The 21,843-nt window shown below is 39.6% G+C and overlaps 2 protein-coding genes across 4 annotated transcripts in view; both read left to right on the top strand.

The window, feature by feature from the left end:
• rad54l (RAD54 like) overlaps nt 1-6,452 on the top strand; it is a 22,584-nt gene extending 16,132 nt beyond the window's left edge. For all 3 annotated transcript variants that reach the window (XM_050055721.1, XM_050055719.1, XM_050055720.1), the window contains exons 15-18: nt 182-260; nt 346-525; nt 1,466-1,629; nt 6,108-6,452. In XM_050055721.1, coding sequence (XP_049911678.1) covers nt 182-260; nt 346-525; nt 1,466-1,629; nt 6,108-6,309 — 625 coding nt within the window. In that variant the 3' untranslated portion in view covers nt 6,310-6,452. The remainder of the gene's footprint in view (nt 1-181; nt 261-345; nt 526-1,465; nt 1,630-6,107) is intronic.
• A 6,176-nt stretch (nt 6,453-12,628) lies between these two features.
• Nucleotides 12,629-21,843, top strand: part of lrrc41 (leucine rich repeat containing 41) — a 23,952-nt gene continuing 14,737 nt past the window's right edge. Inside the window, exons 1-6 of the mRNA XM_050055675.1 lie at nt 12,629-12,858; nt 15,099-15,185; nt 15,318-15,376; nt 15,466-16,258; nt 17,190-17,426; nt 20,376-20,543. Of these exons, the coding sequence (XP_049911632.1) occupies nt 12,741-12,858; nt 15,099-15,185; nt 15,318-15,376; nt 15,466-16,258; nt 17,190-17,426; nt 20,376-20,543 (1,462 nt within the window). The 5' untranslated portion in view covers nt 12,629-12,740. The remainder of the gene's footprint in view (nt 12,859-15,098; nt 15,186-15,317; nt 15,377-15,465; nt 16,259-17,189; nt 17,427-20,375; nt 20,544-21,843) is intronic.

The following is a 21,843-nucleotide window of genomic DNA, read 5'->3' as shown; positions in this document are numbered from 1 at the left end:
TTTACTTGTGTTATCTTTGACTAATGTTTAAATTTGTTTGATGATCTGAAACATTTAAGTGTGGAAAACGTGCAAAAAAGTAAGAAATCAGGAAGGGGGCAAACACTTTTTCACACCACTGTATGTATATATATAGTTTGTCAGTTAAAGTGAGCAACAACCTTTCTGTTGGTCTTTACAGATACCTCTATGTTCGACTGGATGGCACAATGTCTATCAAGAAAAGGGCCAAGATCGTAGAAAGATTCAATAGTCCATCTGTGAGTTGGAAATTCTGTTTTAAATCATACTCACTGTTCACTTTGAAAAGCAGTTGAACAACATCTGAATCCATCTGTTTCTCAGAATCCAGAGTTCATATTTATGCTGAGCAGCAAGGCTGGTGGATGTGGCCTGAATCTTATTGGTGCTAATCGCTTGGTTATGTTTGATCCTGACTGGAACCCAGCCAATGACGAGCAGGCGATGGCAAGGGTGTGGAGAGATGGCCAGAAGAAGACCTGCTACATCTACAGACTGTTGTCGGTCAGTTCACAGCTCATGAGGTGCAGACATAAAGCAGATCATCACCACTGCTTAATGTCTAGATAGGAAAATAAGTTTTTAATGCCTCTGCCCTGGCTGTGGCCAGAGGCATTATGTATTTGCGTCGTCCGTCTATACACTCATACATCCCATTCTTGTGAACCCGTTATCTTGAGAACATCTTGAAATTGGAATTTCCTCTGATTTAGCACAAACATCCAGTTGGACTCAGCAATGAACTGATTTTTTTTTCCTTTGGGGTTGGACTCAGTGATGAACTGGTCAAAAGTCAGAGTCAGTGTAACCTTGCAAATATCTCATTTTGTGAAGGTAATATCTCAAGAGGGCTTTTAGGGAATTTTCTCAAATTTGGCACAAACATCCACTTGGACCCAAGAATGAACTGAAAAGAATTTGGTGGCTGAAGGTCAAAGACCTCACAAAAAATGGTTTGGGCTGTAACTCAGGAATTCAGACAAAAATTATGACAAAACTTTACACAAATTACCAATAGGATAGAATTATGAAGTGATGACATTTTAGATCCAAAGGGTCAAATGTCAACTTCACTGTGACATTATAATGTTCTGCAAAAGTACTTTTCTGGCCATTGCTCAGTGTCATATCTCAGGACCAGAAGGGGAGACATTTTGTCAGATACTGAATTGGTGACACAAATTTTATGGTGTCCACCTTGAAACCGTGCTGATTGTATAGGTCTTCTGTGCTGTCGGGGGAGGATGTGTGTGAAGCATCCATGTCCTCACAGACATGGATGTAAACTGTTAGTGCAACTTTACAGGCTGCAGTTGTAGTTTCCTACTGATTTAGTTGTTCAGCAAAATTCAGGACTTCATAATAGATTTGTCAGAGCAGCAGGAAGCTGCAGACAGCTGGTCTGCATAGTTTCGTCATTTGACGTGTGTTTGTGTGCTGATAGACTGGGACGATTGAGGAGAAGATCCTGCAAAGGCAGGCCCATAAGAAAGCCCTGAGCAGCTGTGTGGTGGATGAAGAGCAAGATGTAGAGCGTCACTTCTCTCTGGGTGAACTCCGAGAACTCTTCACTCTCAATGAGGAGACCACCAGCGACACACATGACAGGTAAAAAAACAAATTACTCTCACAAGTCATTTATGCTGCTCGCTCTGAGAACTGAACTGCCATTGCCAAATGGCATGGCTAGCAAAGACTAACTACCACATAATCAAGAATAAACACTTCATTATGGTGAGAAATGCTTGTTTTCTTCATATACAGTATATTGTACAATGTCATAATATTAAAAGTCATACAGACAACACAAAGGCCCCAGGGCTCACATGGTCATGGAAAACCTGGGAAGTCATGGAATTTTACAGTAACTTTTCCCAGGGTAAGTTAAGTCATGGAATTAGTAAAAAGTCATTGAATGTAGGCCTGTCACGATAACAAATTTTGCTGGGCGATTAATTGCGTCAGAAATTATTGTGATAAGTGACAATATTGCGTAATATTGTGCTGTTAAGACCATTTTTATTATGGTTGTAATTCTGCTGTTTTTAGACCATGTTTTAAACTTATATAATGATAATAAAGGCATAATGATGCAAGTACACCCTTTTAAAGAGAAATAAACATTTATTTAACAAGAATATTTAGGAATGTAAAAAAAGAAAATTTAAATATCCGAAATAACACGTAAAAAAAAAAAAAAAAACTCAAAATAAATAAATAAATACAAAAAAAAAACAGACTCTCAGTTTCTCACTCTCAGGTGTGCAGTTAAGTTGGTCGTATTCGCTCTTTTTGTTGAGATGGCTTTAGAACAAACCCAGCATACAGGCTCGTCCAAATTACTGGGCTCCCCTCTGTCATTTGGTTTAAATCCAAGACACTCCCACACAGGGGCCGTGGTATTTGGTTTAGGAACAAGTTCCATGTCTTTCTCTTACGCTCAACTCTCTTTTTTTTTCCTCCGCCTTGTCTCCCCCTCACGAAGATTGCACTGTGTGTGTGTGTGTGTGTGTGTGTGTGTGTGTGTGTGTGTGTGTGTGTGTGTGTGTGTGGCCCATAGCCCCGCCTCCCCCACAGAGACAAAGACACTCGATGACAAGAGCTTTCCCTCTATTCATTACGCTAATGAACCAACTCACCTGGCTGCCAGACGATGCACGGCTGTGAACGCTCTTGTCGTCCAGTCTCTTTGGTGGAGAGAGATGAGGAAAACAAACACGCATGAATATTGCAATTAATCGCGGCCGAAAAAGTTACCGTCTCCCTTTTCATTTACCGTGCAATTAACCGACGTATCACTTATTACAGGCCTAATTGGATGTTTTGGAAAAGTAATGGATTTTTATGTGTAATGAAATAGTTGCAGTAATCTTCCACGGATAACTTTCCATGAGACAAATTTGGCTGACCATCATGCACCTTTCTCCATTTTCTCCCTGCATTCTTTTTCTCCCAGTCATGTATACCTGCAAGTTTGAATTATTTTTGACTAGAGTTTGAATCTGATATGGTTGAAAACGCTGGGCAAGTGAGGCAAGAAATTTGAAAAAAAAAAAAAAAAAAAAATATATATATATATATATATATATATATATATATATATATATATATATATGGAAAAGTTTGGAATTTTGTCCATGAAAATGCGTGGGAACTTCAATGCTCAGTGTCATCTAAGCAGATCATACTCTCTTTTACACCGGGTATCTCTGATACAGTACAAACTTCTTTTCCCCCCCAATTTAGTTTTATTTAGCATAGTGCGTCCAAATTCACACCTGTTCTTCTCTGTGGATTTTCTCCGCGACCGTGCGTCATAGCGAGAAGCCACGCATATCACTTGAAACAGCTGAATCATAGCTGTCCGACAAGACCAAGCAAATGATAAAGTTACACTAAAATTATGTATAACAGAGCTTTCATACAGCTCTGCACACAAATTACTCTTGGATGGATTACTCGCGAATGCAGGCTTGCACAGAAATGCCACGCATATCACATGAAAGCGCAGGAGCAGGGCTTTCCAATGATACCACACACATCATTGTGCTGTCATCGCATCACGCTATAAATCCATATCAATTGTCTACAAAATAAAAACCTGATGAATTTCTTTACAATCCATTATACAGATCTTGTTATCAGTCACTTCATATAGTGAGGAATATCGTATCTTACCACGTCTTAGGCTTGTATGTGTTTCTCCCTGTCTATCCACATTTGTAGTCCGGCTTTCAAGATGCAAATATCTCCATATTGTCCAGTTGACACTCCGTCAAACTTTGTGTGACAAGACCAGCCACTTCACCTTTGCGCACCCAGACAACTGTAGCCCAATTATGCATGCATGACAGGGCCGTAGTCACCATATACATTGATGGGGACATGTGTCCCCCCCACCAATGCCCAAAATGCCCCCCCAATATTTAACTGAAACTGAAAAACAACAACAAACTTTGTTTACTGCAAACAAAGTGGCAAATATTATCTTGGAGGACATCATTGCACTTGGTTGACTATTTTTCTATGATCTTAGATGTAAATATTGCATGTTTCTTTCAGATAAAACACATTTTTGACTTGTGAATGAGTCAATGGAATTTCTTGCAATAATGAAAAAATACTGGCAATCATGTCCGCCTGGCACAAACCACATGTTTTGGACAGCTGTGAAGTGACAGAATGTCCCACCATCATGGTTCTTATATTGCCAGATTCCAGAGAGTCTCCCCTCTTCAGATATGGCAGAATATGTCATTTTCCAACTTGCTATGCTGAGATACATGTAAAAATGTAAGAATTTAGTAACACAGATTTGTTTTTTTCATTGATATAAAAATTAATATAAAATACAGGCACATAGTAGGACATGAAATGAGATTGTCCTGAAAAAAAAACAACAAGATATAGCATGTGTATGTAGCCTTTAGAATGACTGTGGTATGAGCTTAAAAGTAAAGGCAGTAAAAATACCCCAAAAATGCCTAGGGCCCATAGGGTTAACATAAGTGAAATCTTTTAAGTAGAAGTGAAAGTTACTTCAATAGGAGTCAGACAGTGGAAAATGTGCAATCTTGGAAATATATTGGGAGAGTCATTGACTCATAACAGAATTTTGAAGCAAATTGGGAAGCTGCGTGTAAAAAGGGGCACCAGCTCGTTATGTTTGAGGAAGCTGTCCTGTTTCCACATTTACAGAACAATGATGACCTTATTCTATTGTAATTTCATTGAATTGATCTTATCTTCTTCTTTCTTGTCATGGTTTGGAAACCTATCTTTGAACAGCAGAAACTCTCTGAGTCAAATAGCTATATGGTCTAGAAAGTTGATTTGTGAGTCACAGCTTGACTCAGTGTCCCCTGTACACCAGACAGCAGATAACAGGCTCAATTTTAAATGACTTCCAGCCTTTGCACAGTGAACTTCAGCTTTCTGGACGAAGGTTGATAGTCCTAAGGCATACAACAAAGCGGTATAAAAACTGCTTTGTTCCAGCAGCCATCACTCAGATGAACAAGTCTTGGCAACACTGCAAAGATGCTATAGAAGCAAATTGTAGTCTTTATTTTTTAGTGATGAGTACAGCCTGACTACTTTTATCATGCCTGTCTATTCTCTGTGCTGTTTTAAAACGTGTGTCAAGAGGGAAGCCTTGTATTTTACTGCTAACCAGCAATTAAACCCCATGTAATAACAAAAGCAGTTAGATAGCAGGATAACAATGGAAACAAGAGAAAGAAGTTTGAAAAATATGACAGAAATGAACAAAATAGATGAAGAATTGCGAGGTGCAGAACAACGTGTTACTTTGGAAGCTCTAGTTAGACTAATTATGTTTTTGTTGAATGATGATACTTATACCAATTCATGTCATTATTCCTGTGTTCCACCAGAGAGAGGGCTAGTTGCAAATTGTTTTTGGCAGTTTATGTATCCCTATAGATGAGATGACATCTGAAGTGCTCAGGATAGTTTCCTTCAATTTTGATGGTATACTTAACCCAATTAAACGCAGAACGCACATATTGTATACTTACAAGAAACACATGTAGATGATAAAGAGCATGAAAAACATAAAAGATGGGCTTCACAAACAAAGGAAGGAAGGAAGGAAGGAAGGAAGGAACTCTGAGGCCCCATAGGGGTCCCAGACCCCTGTTAAAGACCCAAGGTTTAAAAAGTATTCTCAACAACAGATTGGTCTTCTAACATGAATAAATGTGTTTGAAAATGTATTTCTGACAGCAGGACTTGAGTTCCACACTGTAACAGTTTTTTCAGCTCTTATGTAACACTTTTGTAAATGAAATTTGCCCACAAACAGAGCGGAACAGGAAGCCTTGTATATCAATTTCCAGGCTGTTGATCACGCTAATGATGAAACCTGCTCGTCAACAGGTGAAAGGAAGTGTGTGTTAAATAAGTTATGGCTGTATTGTTATAGACCTACCCATTTTAAATGGGGTAAAATGTTGTGGAAAAGTTGTGAAAATTCAATGGTAAAAATTTGTGGGAACCATGGACAATGTATGATCATAATGTATTTCATTAGCCCCTCTTCCTCCCTCTTATGGTATTGCTAGGTTTCGCTGTCGCCGCTGTGTGAATGGCAGGGAGGTTCGGCCTCCAGCAGATGAGTCTGACTGTACCAGTAACCTCTCCCAGTGGAACCACTGTTTCGACAAGAAAGGCCTGAGGGACCAAGTGTTAAAAGCCTCCTGGGATGCTGCTGTCTCCTTTGTCTTTCACCAACGCTCTCACGAGGACCAGAAGGGTGTGTTATAGCATGAGAAACTCAAGAGACTTTCTATCACACCACCACGTGTACTATATATCCTGATATTTATTTGTTGTTCAGTTTTTCTGTTGGATTTTTTTTTTTTTTTATTAAACCCCAAAAAATAAAGAAGAATGACTAGTAGGCTCTCCATCATGAATGCAGCACCTTCTTTGGGCAAAAAGTGTTGACACTGGTAATGGATTTTTCAGTTGTGACCAGTCATCTTAATGTACCCGTCAAACTATGGTTTCGTTGCACATGTGCAAGCTCACTGTTGTGTGGAGGGAAGGGGGAACTGTTGTCTGTGCTACAGTAAGAGCTGATTCTCACCTGTCTGACTCACAGCTGACTGTAAGATGTTTGAAGGTTTAGTTTCCCCACAGCAGTCTGAAAGCAGCTGGATTGACATGTATTTTCCATCTTGCACATTTGGATAGCACAATGCACACAAATACCAGCACATTCAAGTACCTCATAGTGGTGACTGGTGATGCCAGTGTTACAGGGTTCCTGCAGATTCTAAAAAGGGTTAAAAGGGATTGAATTTATTCATCAAAAAATAAGGCCCTTAATCGGTATTAAAATGTTTTAAAGGTCCAGTGTGTAGGATTTAGGGGGATAAATTGGCAGAAATGGAACATAGTATAATAAGTATGTTTTCTTTAGTGAATAATTACCTTAAAATAAAAATCATTGTGTTTTCTTTACCTTAGAATGAGCAGTGGGAGCGTGTCCTAGTTTATGGAGATTGCCATGTTGCACCACCATGTTTCTACAGTAGCCCAGAGGGGGAAACCACTAGCTTAAGAGAAGGCCATTGGTGTTTTTGCATCGGCCACCATAGTTAGAAGCCCATCTGCAACAAATGGTGTCAGAAACTGCTTTCATCAGTGTTTTTACTGGTTTAAATCACTGGGTCTGTTTGTTGTGGCTAATTCAGCTCCCACTAAAACCTCTTGAATGTCTGGATTCAAAGTTAAGGGAGAAAAAAGGTGAGCACACATTAGTAGGGGCTAGGCAAGCAGCCTGTCTCTGTCGAGTGGAACTGTGTCAGAGATACAGTGATCGTAACATTAAACTGCTTTACTCAGTGTTTTTACCAGCTTAAATCACCCGTTCCATTTGTTTTGGAAAGGAGACCTCTGCAGATAATTCAGCTTATGGTAAAAACTTCTTAAACATCTGGATCACCAAAAGGTTAGCATATGTGAAGTTATCAGAGAAAATATGGTGAGCACACACTAGCATGTGTTAGGTGAGCCACCCGTCTCCAAGATGCCAAACAGCATCAGAGTTACACTGTAACCTGAATCTGTTGTTTTTACTGGTTTAAATCACAGGTTTAATTTGTTTTGGAGAGGAAGAGACCCCTGCGGAAATTTGGTTCCTGTTAAAAACCTAACAATGACCACTGACCACAAAAATATGCCTGGAAACGGCCATTATCAAGGCGAAGCTCCTGGACCAACTGGTGCTACTCCCCTTAATCCATTCTTCTTCTTTTTTTAGGGTCTCATGTACCCACACAGATCTCCCTTTCTCTGTGCCCAACAAACTATTTACTGACAGCCTCTTATCCTCAACCAGAGCTACAGCAAGTACGCTCTGCCTGTCCATTTTAACTAGACAACTTAAACTAGATATTAATTACTGTCAAATAAATAAATAAAAAAAAAATGGTAGATTGATTACACAGGGAGGTTGGAATAAGGAGGTGAGTCCGTGGTTGCCTGGCAGCAATAAAACAGCGCAGCAAGCTGTTTTTTTTGTTTTGTTTTTTCCCCCCCTTTTTTCCCACTAGTGGTTTTCAATATTTTGGAGAAAAAAAATGCAGTGTCGTGCCCCTCACAGTTTGCAACCTGCGTGATCAGGACCTAAATCTTACACACTGCACCTTTTAAATATTTCAGAAATCATAAAAAGACAAGACATTGGAAGTAGGATTTTATGTATGTGTATGAAGCACCTGTCAGCTCTTCAACCTCACTAATGCTGGTAGATGATTTTTAAAATCCAATGTAAATGTTAAAGCATGGTAGGGTTTTTCCATGTTTCATTGCTACTGCACAAGTTCATCGAACACAGTTCATTGAATGCTATAAATATCACAAAGTAATTCTACAATAGTTGATGGGTGGTTGCTGTTGTCAGGAGGTAAAACAGGTTGTCCATTAATTGCAGGGTTTGTGTTCCGATCCAGCCTCCTCCTGCCTACATGTTAAAGTGCCCTTAAGCAAGACACTGAACCCCAATTTGCTTCCCTGCGTATGTGTGCAAGAGGCAAAATTGTAAAGTGCTTTTGCTGTTAAGGTAGAAAAGTGCTATATAAGTGCAGCTTCATTTACTGTTATCAGTGTCTGACATCAGCCATCTACACATTAATGCCAATGAAACACAAAGTGAGCTGGGATTTATTTATTTATTTATTTATTTTTTGTTTAAGTTAGAAGGGACAGTGCACATTAATGAACATTTGTATGTAAATATGCTGGATTATAGCCCCAGGCTAATTTCATGCGTAGTCCCTTGGCAGGTTGATCTTACAGAGTAGTAAAAAACGTTAGAAGAAAGGAAAAAAGAAAAATGTGAGTGAATACATTAGCTCACCGAGGACAGAAGGAGAAAAAATACATACTGTACAAGATAAAACATAACAACATGGTGTACAAACATCAAAAACCGGGGCCATTGAGGTGAATGTCTGTCCAGTCCAGTGTATGAAACTGAGTCCAAATAAAGTGCTATGTGCTGTGGTTATTGCATGATGCCCATAATGACGTACAGTATCTCACATAAGTGAGTACACCCCTCCCATTTTTGCAAATATTTCATTATATCTTTTCATGGGACAACACTATAGAAATGACACTTTGATATAACTTAAAGTAGTCAGTGTACCGCTTGTATAGTACTATAGATTTACCTTCCTCTGAAAATTACTCAGAACAATTTACAGTTGTCTTGGTGCTCTTCACCAAGGTGCCACACATGCTGGAAGAGCACCAAGACAACTGTCCCTTGCCTACAGTCAAATATAGTGGTGGCAGCATCATGGTTTGGGGCTGCATGGGCTCTGGTGAATTCCATGCCAAAAGGGTTAAGGCAGTGCTAGATAATAATGGTTGGCGCACAAAATATTGACACTTTAGGCACAATTTGGACATGTTCACTGTGGGGTGTACTCACTTATGTTGCCAGCTGTTTAGATGTTGATGGCTGTGTTTTGAGTAATTTTCAGAGGAAGGTAAATCTATACTACTATACAAGCTGTACACTGACTACTTTAAGTTATATAAAAGTGTCATTTCTATAGTGTTGTCCCATGAAAAGATATAATGAAATATTTCCAAAAATGAGAGGGGTGTACTCACTTATGTGAGATACTGTATGTGGATAAAAAAAAAAAAAATACAATAAACAACGACGACAGTAATTGAGTCCATATAGAATTCAATGTCAGAGTTATTGCACAATGCCCATAGACCACATATTTCAAGTATTTCCGCTATAAGTGCTAGTGCTGATAGATTAATATAAATATAGACCAACGGTCACATTTCATAAAGTGCTAAGTGCAGGTGATATTGCACTATGCCCATGAAGTGCTACATGCTGATATTTGAGTGAAGAATATACTACCCATGATTACATATTTGATTATTTCTGAGCCACACTTTTAAGTGACCCTTGAAAATAGCAAGGCTGGAGCTTTCTCTGATTGAGGGTGGTAATGAGTTCCATTGGGTGCTTCCTCTGAAAGACAGAGCATTTTGACCAACGGAGGTACGTCTCAGTGGAACCTTGCAGTCACCTCTAACAGTGGCTCTAGTAGTTCGAGCTGAGGAGTTATCGATTGTCATTTGTATAATATGTTCGGACAGTGGCGGTGGAGCCAGCCCATGTAAGACTTTATATGAAACAAACCACGCTGAAATTTTCAAAGTTTAGTAGCTTGTACTTTGGAAGGATGGCACAATGATGATATGTTAATTGCTTTTTGTCAAGGATTTTTATCGCTTTTTTATAGAGACTCAACTGGCTTGAGTGCCATAGCTCCAGTTAGGGACCAACTAGGATTCAACATATCAAGTTTCTATTCAAACAGCTATATTGACTTTACATTTTTTAAGTCATGTGCACTCATGAGCAAACCACATTTCACTCTGACAGCCAAACTGGTGGGCCTGACCTATTATCTCTTAATAGGAACAGCTAGAATTGACTGGACCCATTCTATTGATTGTGTTTGCACTCCCAAGTAGTGGTAATCACATGCTCTCTTCACAATCTGTACAGCAGTAATATAGCATTTTGTTATGTTTTTTTTAGTTTTGCCCTGGTATGAAAAGGCTACACCTAGCTTTTTGAAAAGAATACATAACTACTTAATGCTTAGTAGGCTATATCATTTAGACCTATTTTTGATCCCTTATAATCCTTTAATAAAAACAAACTTTTGGTAACAATACAGCTGTAAAGGGCCGTCCACACCAAGAACTATAACTATAAATATAACTATAAATATACAGTTTTAAAAATTGTTCTAAACTCAAGTGTTCGGCAGCGTCCACACTACAACTATAACGACAACGATAGTGGTGGACGATATCGTTTGGATCACTTTCAGAGCGATTTGATGAACGATAGAAACACTGATAGCCAATCAAAATCCATCCGAAATGACAGGTCGAGACGTTCATCACGTCATGTACCACTAAGAAAGCTCCAGGATTTTTTATATACCCACTTAAAAATGTGCAAATATCCGTAACAATATAGTTTTGTGACAGAACTTTAACTTCAGTGATTTTGTTTCGCAAATACCGGGTAAATAACTGCAATAAAATACATTTTGCAGGGGAATACGTCTCCTCTTTTCCCCTCCATTCATAAAATTCAACCTGTGCGCTAGAGCTCTGCGTGGGACTGTTTTCTTCAACCCGCTCCTGCCCACTCCCGCTGAATTTCTGACCATTACCGCCCGCAATTTTATTTCTTTTTCTACTTTTATATACTAATCACGCAGTGATTGAGGTTAAGGCAAGCCCGGCGCCAGGATGAAGTTACTGAGTGGGGCAAATCTTTATTATGCAACATAGGTTCACACAGTGAGTTATAAAGAGCGCGCAGCCGTGCGTAATTGTCGTTCGTAATGACAGCTCGTCGCCGGTGAAACACAATAAACTGCACGTCTTCATTCATGTTTGTCTCCTGACAGATGGAGCATACAGACAGACAGGTGGAGCAAGCGGTAAATTGGTTTTCTTTTTCTTTCTCGCAACATACAGCAATAACAGGTCATCAATATCCATTTTATCCATCACTCTGCTCCCCTGCCGACCGCAACGAGCAGTGCCTGTTTGGCGTAACCTAGCAACACAACGATATCGTTCATTGGTGTGGATGCTGCCATTGTTATCGTTATAGTTAACGTTACAGTTATCTTTCTTGGTGTGGACGGCCCTTAATTCATTAATAAATTGCTTTATAACTTTCTAATGGGCCATCGGCTCTGCAGGCATAGATAGCCTATTTATAAGTCTTAAGTAAGGGTTTTCAAGACAGCACATTTAATCTGCTGTTGTAAGTTATCACTAAAGGAATCTTAATTCAGAGTCTCAGTCCCTCTCCAGAAGGCACTTGCACTTCAAAGCAACCACACAACCATTTGAGAAATGGTCCTGAAGTAAGGGACTGTTCTTACTCATGAGAGGGGAGGAGGTTCAAAATGGGGGAGAGACTTCACATAATTTTTTAAGTACTGAGTCATGTTTTTTTAAATTATTATTATTATTTTTTATTTGGCTTAGGAGAGGGGCATTCAAGTCTAAACTGTCATACTTTGCATTCATTTTAAATACCACTGGAACCCCAAAACCAAGTGGGTTTGAAAAATATGTTTCCTTAAAAAAAAAAAACACCATTTATCATAGTCAAAAATGGTCATATATGGTTGTTTATGGTGGAGGGAGAGTCATGCATTTTCCTGAAGTCACTCAAGGAGGCTTAAGGAAAAAATATTTGTAGCTCCAGAAAGGGTCATGATATATTAAAACACTAAAGTCACACCCCAGCCACCCCCTTACTCTGATAAATAAGGCATAGTCCCTAACAATAACTTGAGTGTAACTGTACTATTTTCTGCAATACACCAGATACTTCCTGAGGCTGTAAGATTGTTGCTTGAAAAAAATGATGTTACACACCCCGGTGCAATGGGTGGCGGTATGCACCTGTACACGTTGGTTCTCCATTCGCCTTTAAATAAGAGAAGAAGACCACAGACGGAGAGCACATTTGATTGGACCATGGATCTACACGTTAGACCAGCCGTTGGCTTTGGCGTGATGCGAAAGAAACTGTCGCTGCTTCCTCTTAGTTGGTTATGCATTGTAATTAATGACGTTAGTAAAGATACACAGATTAGTGCTGAACAATGTGCGACAATGCTCCCAAAACACACCAAAGAAATCCAGAGGAGATATGTCTAAAGGAGATATGTTTCCAAGCTGTCAGGAAACACTTCGCTGCCCTGTGCACTGAGGCTGTTCTCGGTAAGTTATGTTCCTCTACAGTCAACGGTAATTAGCCTTGAAGAGCATGAACATAACCCCGGCTGTTAAACTGACCATCGACGTTATGCCAGTAGAAGCTAATGTTATCATTTACGGTAGCGACACACACCATAAGTGAAGACAGCCAGCTACACTGAACTCCATTCAGTCATTTACAAGTTGTGGACATATTGTTCAGTGAATGACTCAAAACAGCTTCCGAAATAAGTTTCTTGTAAAATCTCTTAAGTCAGAATCAACTTGAATATCCAAGTAACGTTACATGGAATTTGACTGTTTTTTTTTTTCATCTTAGCGTTGTACAGAAATTAACATAACTAGCCTTGCAACGGTATGTGATTTTCACGGCATAACTAGCAACCTTTCTTGAAACCTTTTCGTTGATGGAAGTATGTCTAAAAAGTCTCCCTTTTGAAAATAACTTAAATAAAGTTGAAATTCTCCATCCTGTTGCATTTTTTAATATCATAGATAGCAAATGTACACGCTATGATCGCCATCAGTTCTAATATCAAGATAATGTTAGGCTATACCTTAAAACCAGTATACCGCTGCAACCCTTGACATAACTATGAGTTTAATATGATATCTTGTATACTGTACAGGTCACATTTTAACATTAACAGACCACTGACTTTCTGTCTGGTTTTTAACATGGATTATTGTCAGTGCCAAAGCACTAGCATTAGGCTTGTGCTAATGGCGGTAGCATTTTGTATAATGGGTCATTCTACCGATTTTGTGCAAAGTGCTGTTCCTTAATGCCTGTGGATATTCTCATTTATCCAGGTCATAGTTATCTCAAGGCAACTGAATCGAACGCAACTGGACTTGGTTTTGTCTTAGAAGACGTTTCACCTCTTATCCAAGAGGCTTTATCAGTTCATGCTTGTCTGACTAGGCTGGAACTAGTCTGACAAACTGGTGTGGAAGCACCCAGGTATTTAACCTCTGGGGAGGTCTTCACAAGGCCAATGATGTCACTGGTTCATTAGTGCTCCAATGGTGTGTCAACGACAGTCGTTGAAACTCCTGCTGCAACGCTGCAATTGGAGTCGTTAGAGTCACATGAGGCCATTTGTGAACGACCATTGTTTTTAGAGGTTAAGTTGTTAAACCTCCTGGGCAAGGATGAAAGGACAGCATTATAGGTGGGGGATAGGTGGTGTCGCAGACCTCCTCCTCTATTGAGAGATGGTTTTTCCAATTTCACATATATGGCTTCTTTCATCCTTGCCCAGGAGGTTTAACAACTTAACCTCTAAAAACATTTGAGGAAATATGATGCAACCTTAAAAACTGAATAATGGTCACTACTGAAACAGGACAGTCACTACCGAAACAGTGCAGTCACTACCGAAACACTGGGCGGTTGTAAAAAATAAAGTATATTGAGTTATCAGCTAAAGTATTATGATGCTAATCGGTTACATTTATGTTCTGTTTCATCAATTATTAACTTTGAAATAAATCTGATCAGCGTTATGCATTTTACAAAGAAAGACTGCATTTAGATTTTGAAGAATTCTATAATTTGAACTTTGAAATTTGTTAAAATATTAATTTTTATATTAATTGTGAAAACATTCAGTAAAAAAAACACAATACAATATAAAAATTTACAGTCATTTTACTAGATATGTGACCTTTACATATGGTACAATATATATAGGGACAAAGTTTTGGAAATAAAACATACAAAATTTCAAAATATTTCCAGTCTAACTTTGCACACATTCGGTAGAATGCCCCATATATGGGGAAAATGTGTCCGGATTAACACAAGTGTTTGTCTGTGAATGCTGCGAGTTGTAGTGAAGCCAATTTGTGTACTTGTTTTTCAAATTGTCTGTATCAAGCCATGGTTAATCTGTGTTTAATGTGTGTTTTGGGTGTGTTTTGAGTCAACTAAACTTTACAGCACTTCACAGAAACCTCCACTGCCACTAGTGTTAATTATGGCAATTTTTAAAGAAAACATGCCATGTTAAATTTGTATGCCCTACTCTAAGCCAAAATAATAAAAAAAAACATAAGTCCCTCTCCAGTGATATGCCTCCCCCTTTTTGCAGCAGCCCCTCCCCACTCATAAATAACCAACAGTCCCTTACATATAGTGATTTTTTTGTTGTTCTTGCTGATCACCTGTGATGAGGGCAATTATTAACAGTTTTCCACTGTTGGAATGTCCTAACATTAACCAATCTGTCATCTCATAGATCTTCCAACACCTCTCATTCAGGATCTTCTTCCTCATCTGACTGTATGTCAGCTTGATGAGCTCCAGCCTCCCCTAAACCAGAGAGGTAAGAACTGCAGTTGAAGTGCAAAGATAGCATTTTCTATTTTTTCTTTGTTCATAGAGACGGTACCTTTGTTTTGATCAGAGGAAGTCATGATTAAGTTTCCATTTATCCGTTTTGTTAACCTTGTCTCAGGGATATCAACTCACTCAGGATGGATCGGAATCCTCCAGCAACTGCCTGGAGCTAACCGCGTATGTGCAGCATCTTCTTTAACAATGAACAATCTCATATAGTAATATTTGGAACTCAAATGTGATATGTGTCCTTTGTTACGTTTCAGGCAATAGACTTCAACACAGAAGAAGATGCCAAACATGAAGTTATGAGAGTGCTTTTTCCTCTTGTATTGTATGGCTATAAGAATCTTTATGTCAACAGAAACATCACAAATTTAAACACCCCGTCCTTCTTGTTGGCTGCAGCTAAATGTGTCAGACAGTTTTTACTCACCACACCATTTGACAGGTTTATTGCTGAGCAGTGCCCTCTTCTGAACCTTTTAGAGAGGCGTATCTGGAGTGTAAATGTATCACACAACATTGATCTATCAAAGAGGAAAATACAAATTGCGTTGTATGTCCTCCATCGCCTGCTAGACCACGGGGTGGCTAAAAAAATTGTTGTACATACGCATTGTCCCATAGTTCTGGCCTGGCTCCTACATGGCAGGGGATCTCAGTATATAAACCCTGAGCTGAAGAACCTAATGCATAGCAAAAAGGCAGGCTGTTTTTCACAAGCAGCCTCAGCCAGTGCAGACGGTGCCAGTTGCAGTCCATGTCTTGAGACCAGGGCTTCAGAAGATCAGGATGATCAAGTCACTCCCTGCAAACGCTTCAAGTTGGATTCACTGTCTGCGGAGGAGGAGGAATCTGGAAAAGTAAACTCTGCTATGGACCCGCAGGTTCTCTGTCAAACCTTCACACCGAGTGATGATTTCTCAGCAGGGCCTTGTCCACAGGGACAGATTGAGTGTCTGGAGATAGGGCAGTGTGGGACCAACTCCCTGAGAGTGCTGAACTCTGCCCTGCCCACATTTTTCTGCCTTCGCTCTCTAATTCTTCACAGCTTTGGTAAGTTTGCTAATTAATGTGCCAGTAAGTTCAGGGGTGGGGGTGTTCAGGGCTTGTTATGGTCTTTGTACCATGAATCAGTGCCTCCACACTATCAGCAAAACAAATTGAAGTCTATGAATTTCATTTAGCACTGGCAACAGATGACAATAATAGGTGCCCTGTGTGTATCCAGTCAATGAACTGCAGTGTTTCTAAGTCCACCTTATAGTACCAGGTCTGTGTGTTAGGTACCCCAACAGAGGGGTGACCAAAAATGGGGATGGTAAGGAATGGTTCCGTTGGAACCATCCACAACTTTTCACGGTGGAAACATAAAAAATGTGTACTGAAGTGAACTGAACTGTACAGGACTGCTAGGTGGAAACAGGGCTTGAGGTGTTAAATACCTTTCTTTGCTCGTAGAACATTTGCAGAGCTTATTTTTGGAAGTATTTTAAATCCAGCATTGATTCTATCCATGTTTTCTAGCTTGCAGTCTTCTTCCTAGCTGCCTTTGCTGGTGCATTGCTACATAGCTTCCTGTAGATGAGTGGAATAGTGTGAAACCATTGGCAGGAATATGTGTCAACTGTGGGCAAACAAACAAAACGGGGACCTAAAAAACAGTAGACAGTACTGCTGTATTGAATCCATTTAACCAGTTGACAAAACTGAAATAGAGGATTGTTGATTAGATTGATTAGTATTTGATATATAGTTGTATAGATGTTAGATATTGTATAGATAGATATTGTATTTATGTAGATATGTATGTAGTATATTACATATTATATGGATGTAAGCAGTGTGTAGTATCCTATATTTTTATATATGTGTATGTGTATGTGTGTGTGTGTGTGTGTATAGGTACATATTATATTTATATGGATATTTATGTAGTATATGTATATTATGTCTATATTGATACTTGTATGTATGGTTTGTGTAGGGACCTTCTGGTGCTCGGTTGTGTTGGGCCTGGCCAGAGCCCTGAAGCAGCTGTCTGACAGCTCCCGCAGCTCTCTCACTGATCTGAGCATCAGCATCCTGCCCCAGACCAGTCTCACAGAGATCTTGCTGGATGCAAGCCCCAACATAACGTCCTTGCACGTGGAGATCCAGACTGTGATGTGGGTACCAGGCCTCTTTGAACATGATCCCAGGCCTGCAGGGTCAGACATGTCAGGTGCTGTGAAGCCTCTATCAAAGTGAACTAAAACTTTAAGTGAGCAGGACTGAAAGTGTATTATACCTGTTGAAACACAAAACAAGTGTTGAACCACCATGAAAGGTTGGATTATACAGTTTTTCCAAGGTGACATCTGTAATTGCTTTATGTTATCCAAGCAGCAGTCATCGACCCAAAGATAGAGATAAAACTGAGAAAGACAGTACACAGGAGAAGCTGGAACTAGCAGATGTTTGGCATGTTTGGCTTAAAAGATTACTTAAATGACTCATTGATAATCAAAATTGTCGCTGAATCTTAATTGTGTTTGCGCTAAATAACTTTGTACTCACCAACTTAATAGTTGAGATCTGGGAGCACAGTGACATCACTGAAAAGAAGTCAGATGGGTCAAGAAACAAACGACAAACTTATTTGGAAGAAAAATTTAAAGGCCCTGACGCACCAAGCCAACAGTCAGCCATCGGTTAATTTTGGACAGTTGGTGAGCATCCGTCACCCTAGTTGTCCCAGTGTGTCTTGCACCATTGCCCCTCCTCAAACCCTGTCGGCCCCCATCAGCTGTTTTTTGTGCAATTCAGCATGTTTATTTTGGCGTTGGTGACAGCGGAGCCCATCGGTGAATGAAATCTCTCTGATTAGCAGTTCAGCTCAGTGCATAAGAAGAGAATCAAACAAAAAAAGTAAACAAAGTCAAGAGGGAGTGAGACCAAAACAAACTTGTTACATAAGGTAAGATTATTTTTCTTTAGCCATTGAGCTCTTCAGCAGAAATGTTTCCTGATGGATTATGTTATTTGTCACTGGCATACAGAAAATATGCTCTGTTCTTCCAACACTGGATTATGTTGTTAATGTGCCAACAGGCTAACTAGCGCCAAGACGTTCTTTCGGTTTCCCTTCATGAATGATAAATGCAGACTACCGCCGTCTGCTGGTGTGGAGTTATTTCCGCTCACACAGGCCAAGACACAGGCGATATGAGGCAAAACAGCATGGGGCCTTCATTGCTGCTAGTTGTCTGAAGTTGCTTTGGTGTGTCTGGGCCTTCAGGCAAACAGTGAAATTCTTACGCAAGATGTCCATTGTAAACATCCATCACAGTTTACAGACAGAATAAGGCCTAAGTAATCCACCTCATCCATTTGGTCCGCTAACAATTGGGAAGTTTAGAGGAGTCGCAAGATTCAATCTTTGTGTCCCCATTCAAGTGAGTGGAGCGCTATACCGGAAGTTGCTGGTTCAGCTGGTGCAAGTCTCTAGTGCGCCTGTGCTATGGGCCCAATGATACGGAAGTAGTGCTGATCATCTGGGTACTTCTATACCACTGAGCAATTTCATAGGAATGAATGAGGTCCCGCCTTCAGTGCTGTATTCAGTTCTCTTAATACATCTATGAGTCAGTCACATTAACTGTCTATAGTTGGTCATAGTGGTTAATCTTGGTGCCTAACCACCAAGGGCAGTTCTTATCAAAAGTAATTCACCTTCAGTTAGCAAATATTGCTTTGCTTTTTAACAGATTTTTAACTGATATTGAATAAGCATGTTCTAAAATGTCCTTGCGGAGCTCTGGTACCTGTAGTGCTGTCTGCATTTGTATTGTTAACAACCAAACTGAACTAAATATGTGGCTTCAACAACAGTGTGATGAACATGCACCCAGAACACAAAGGGATTGTTCCCATAACAACGGTACAGTTTCCATTATCGGCCTACAGAGACGAAAAGATTGCCACCTTTCCCATATAATATCAGATCGTCATGTATTCAACGATAAAAAGCACTGTCCCCATACAGAATCAATCCGGGACGTATTTTCATGCACAACCTACTGTAATGGATACACTGCGCTTTTACACGCTTAGAATGACAGAAGAAATATTAAAACGAGAGATAGTGGATTAGTATTTAATTAAAATTTGTGGAAGAGAATGACACCCAGAATGACAGCTCTGTCACTTAACGTCAATACATGATATCGCTGTCTTTACCTATCTGACTGCATTCTCAAGTTACATTAGAAAATTTCCTGTTATAAAATACACTGAGCAGTGTACTTTGAATTATGTGTTTAATGTTAGTCATCTAGGCTGAGAAAGTGTACATATCATATAAAGTTGTTGCCTAGAGTTATTGATTTTACTACTACTTTATACTATTGACATTACTGCAGTCTGCTGCTAAATTTGACATCATGTTTAACTGTAGAATTCCGATTTAATAAATCAGCAATTATAAAAATGTGTAAAACTGCATTGTTAAGGCAGAGGAGCAGAGCATTAGCTGGAAAACATCACGTTTGTTCACTTTACATGGAGCTAAGATTAATACTGAGTCATGTTATGCCAAATGTGTAAACATCTGTTAATGAATCATTAGAAATCATAAATCATCTTTTAAAAGGACTAGATGTTTACTGTAAGATAGCTCAGGCTCTGTTAAATTTAACAATATGTTAACATAGCAAGGCAAGCTAATCGCTAACAAGCTTGCTTAAAAAGAAAAACAACCAAATGCTTTGAGATGGCTGTTAGAGCTGGCAGAGGTATGATCACATTATCCTGTTTGAGGTGTAATAGGTGGTGTGTTCCACATGTTCCTAGGGACGAGGTTTAGTGTATCATCACCACTGGAAAAACGCTGGTTCCGGTTCAGCGGTGAAGTTGCGCCCATAATTCATGCAAGGTATCATGGGGGCTAGGAATAAGGTGGATAGAAGTAAATTAAGAGTTGTATTAAATCTGCTAGTTTTGGTTGTATCCACATGGTTGAATGCACTTATTGTAAGTTGCTTTGAATAAAAGGGTCAGCTAAATAAATACAATGTAATTTAAACTAAACTAACTTGTTCAAAATGGATCAATATAGCAGAATGATACTGACTTCTTGATAGTGATACTACTAATACTAAAGCAGTTTAGTGTCTTTCCTAACTCCCAACAGAGCTGTCCCTGGAGAAGCTAGTAATCAAAGTATCTGAGCTCCAACAAACAGATCTGCACCTCGTCACATCTGTGCTGAGACGCTCTCCACATCTCACCTCACTTCACGTAGCCGGGATGAGATTACCAGCTGGCACCTCTCAGAGTCAACTCCTAACCACTCTCTTAGGTAAGTCTGATGTCACTGTTAGGGGTTCACAACAGTTTGATAGTTCAAGGACAGTTAACCCCAAAATAAAAGAACTAGGGCTGTCAAACGATTAATTTCTTACACTTTCTTACATCACTATTAATCACATTTTTAATTGCATGTTTAAAGGAGCTATATGTAAGAAATCTAAAGCAAATAGTCGTAAAATCATCCTAATGTGTCACAGAGACTAAGGAATAATGTTCATATAACATACTGATCTCACCGACAACAATAGTACAGCCAGAATATTCGCATTTAAAAAAAAATTTACGGTCCGGAAATCATGTTTATGTTTTGAATTTGTGTTTTGGCCACCCACCGCCGTCTACCAGTCACGCAGTCAGTAGAGTCTCAGCATCAGTTACAGTTACGACTGAGCTACAAGCAGCACGGCAAGCAGCATTAGCACTGTCCCGGTACACAGCATTAGCAGCCGGCTCCTCCTCAGCTGTATCCCGGCAGCAGCGTTAGCAGCAGAGAAGCCGGACTTGCTCGAATGGTCCGCTGGAAAACCGACTCGCGGCAGTATTTTGAATTTGAGTGCAGTAACCGTTTTGGTCACATTCTTACATACAGCACCTTTAAAATTCCATTATTTTGCATTTCAAAACAGTTTTGAAGTCCATATTAATGGGGTAAAGCAATTCTTACTTGATTAGGGGTGTGCCATACCTCATCCATGATAATACCCGTATGATTTTGAATATGATATGAGCAAAAAAATCATATTGTGATACTCGCGATATTTCGACTTGTTGGCACATTGATGTCAAACTCTTACCCGCGGCAACAACGAGCATGGCTGAAAGAAAAATTATTTCACACTCCGTGGTGGTTTCAAAGAGACGAGCAGCTTCACTGGTGTAGAATAAACTGTGGTGTCCTGAATGTTTTATGAGCAGCCCCTGACTTCTCAGGCGACTCACTGCTCAGAGGGAACTCATTCAGTGGCTCCTCTGGCAGCAGCACAGCGTTCCTCCCTCTCCTCTCTCACTGTGCGCACAAGGTAGTCAGTGCTGTCAAGTGATTTTGTCATAAACCTTTGGAAATGTAAACCTACGTGACGTCACGGCTCAAAAAAAAATAAAAGTGTATATATATACATATATATATATATTTTAGGGCTTGATGCTAACTTTTTTCCCAAGGAGCACATGTGCTCCTAAGTTGAAAAAGAAAGGAGCGCACAAAGAACTTTAGGGGCACAATGTAAATTGATCAAATAATGTGTTTTCCGTAATAAACGTGATGCAAATAGACATTTACAAGCAAAATC

The sequence above is a fragment of the Epinephelus moara genome, chromosome 10, assembly GCF_006386435.1.
Source record: "Epinephelus moara isolate mb chromosome 10, YSFRI_EMoa_1.0, whole genome shotgun sequence".
Lineage (NCBI taxonomy): Eukaryota > Metazoa > Chordata > Actinopteri > Perciformes > Serranidae > Epinephelus > Epinephelus moara.
This window is presented reverse-complemented; position numbering and strand designations above follow the sequence as displayed.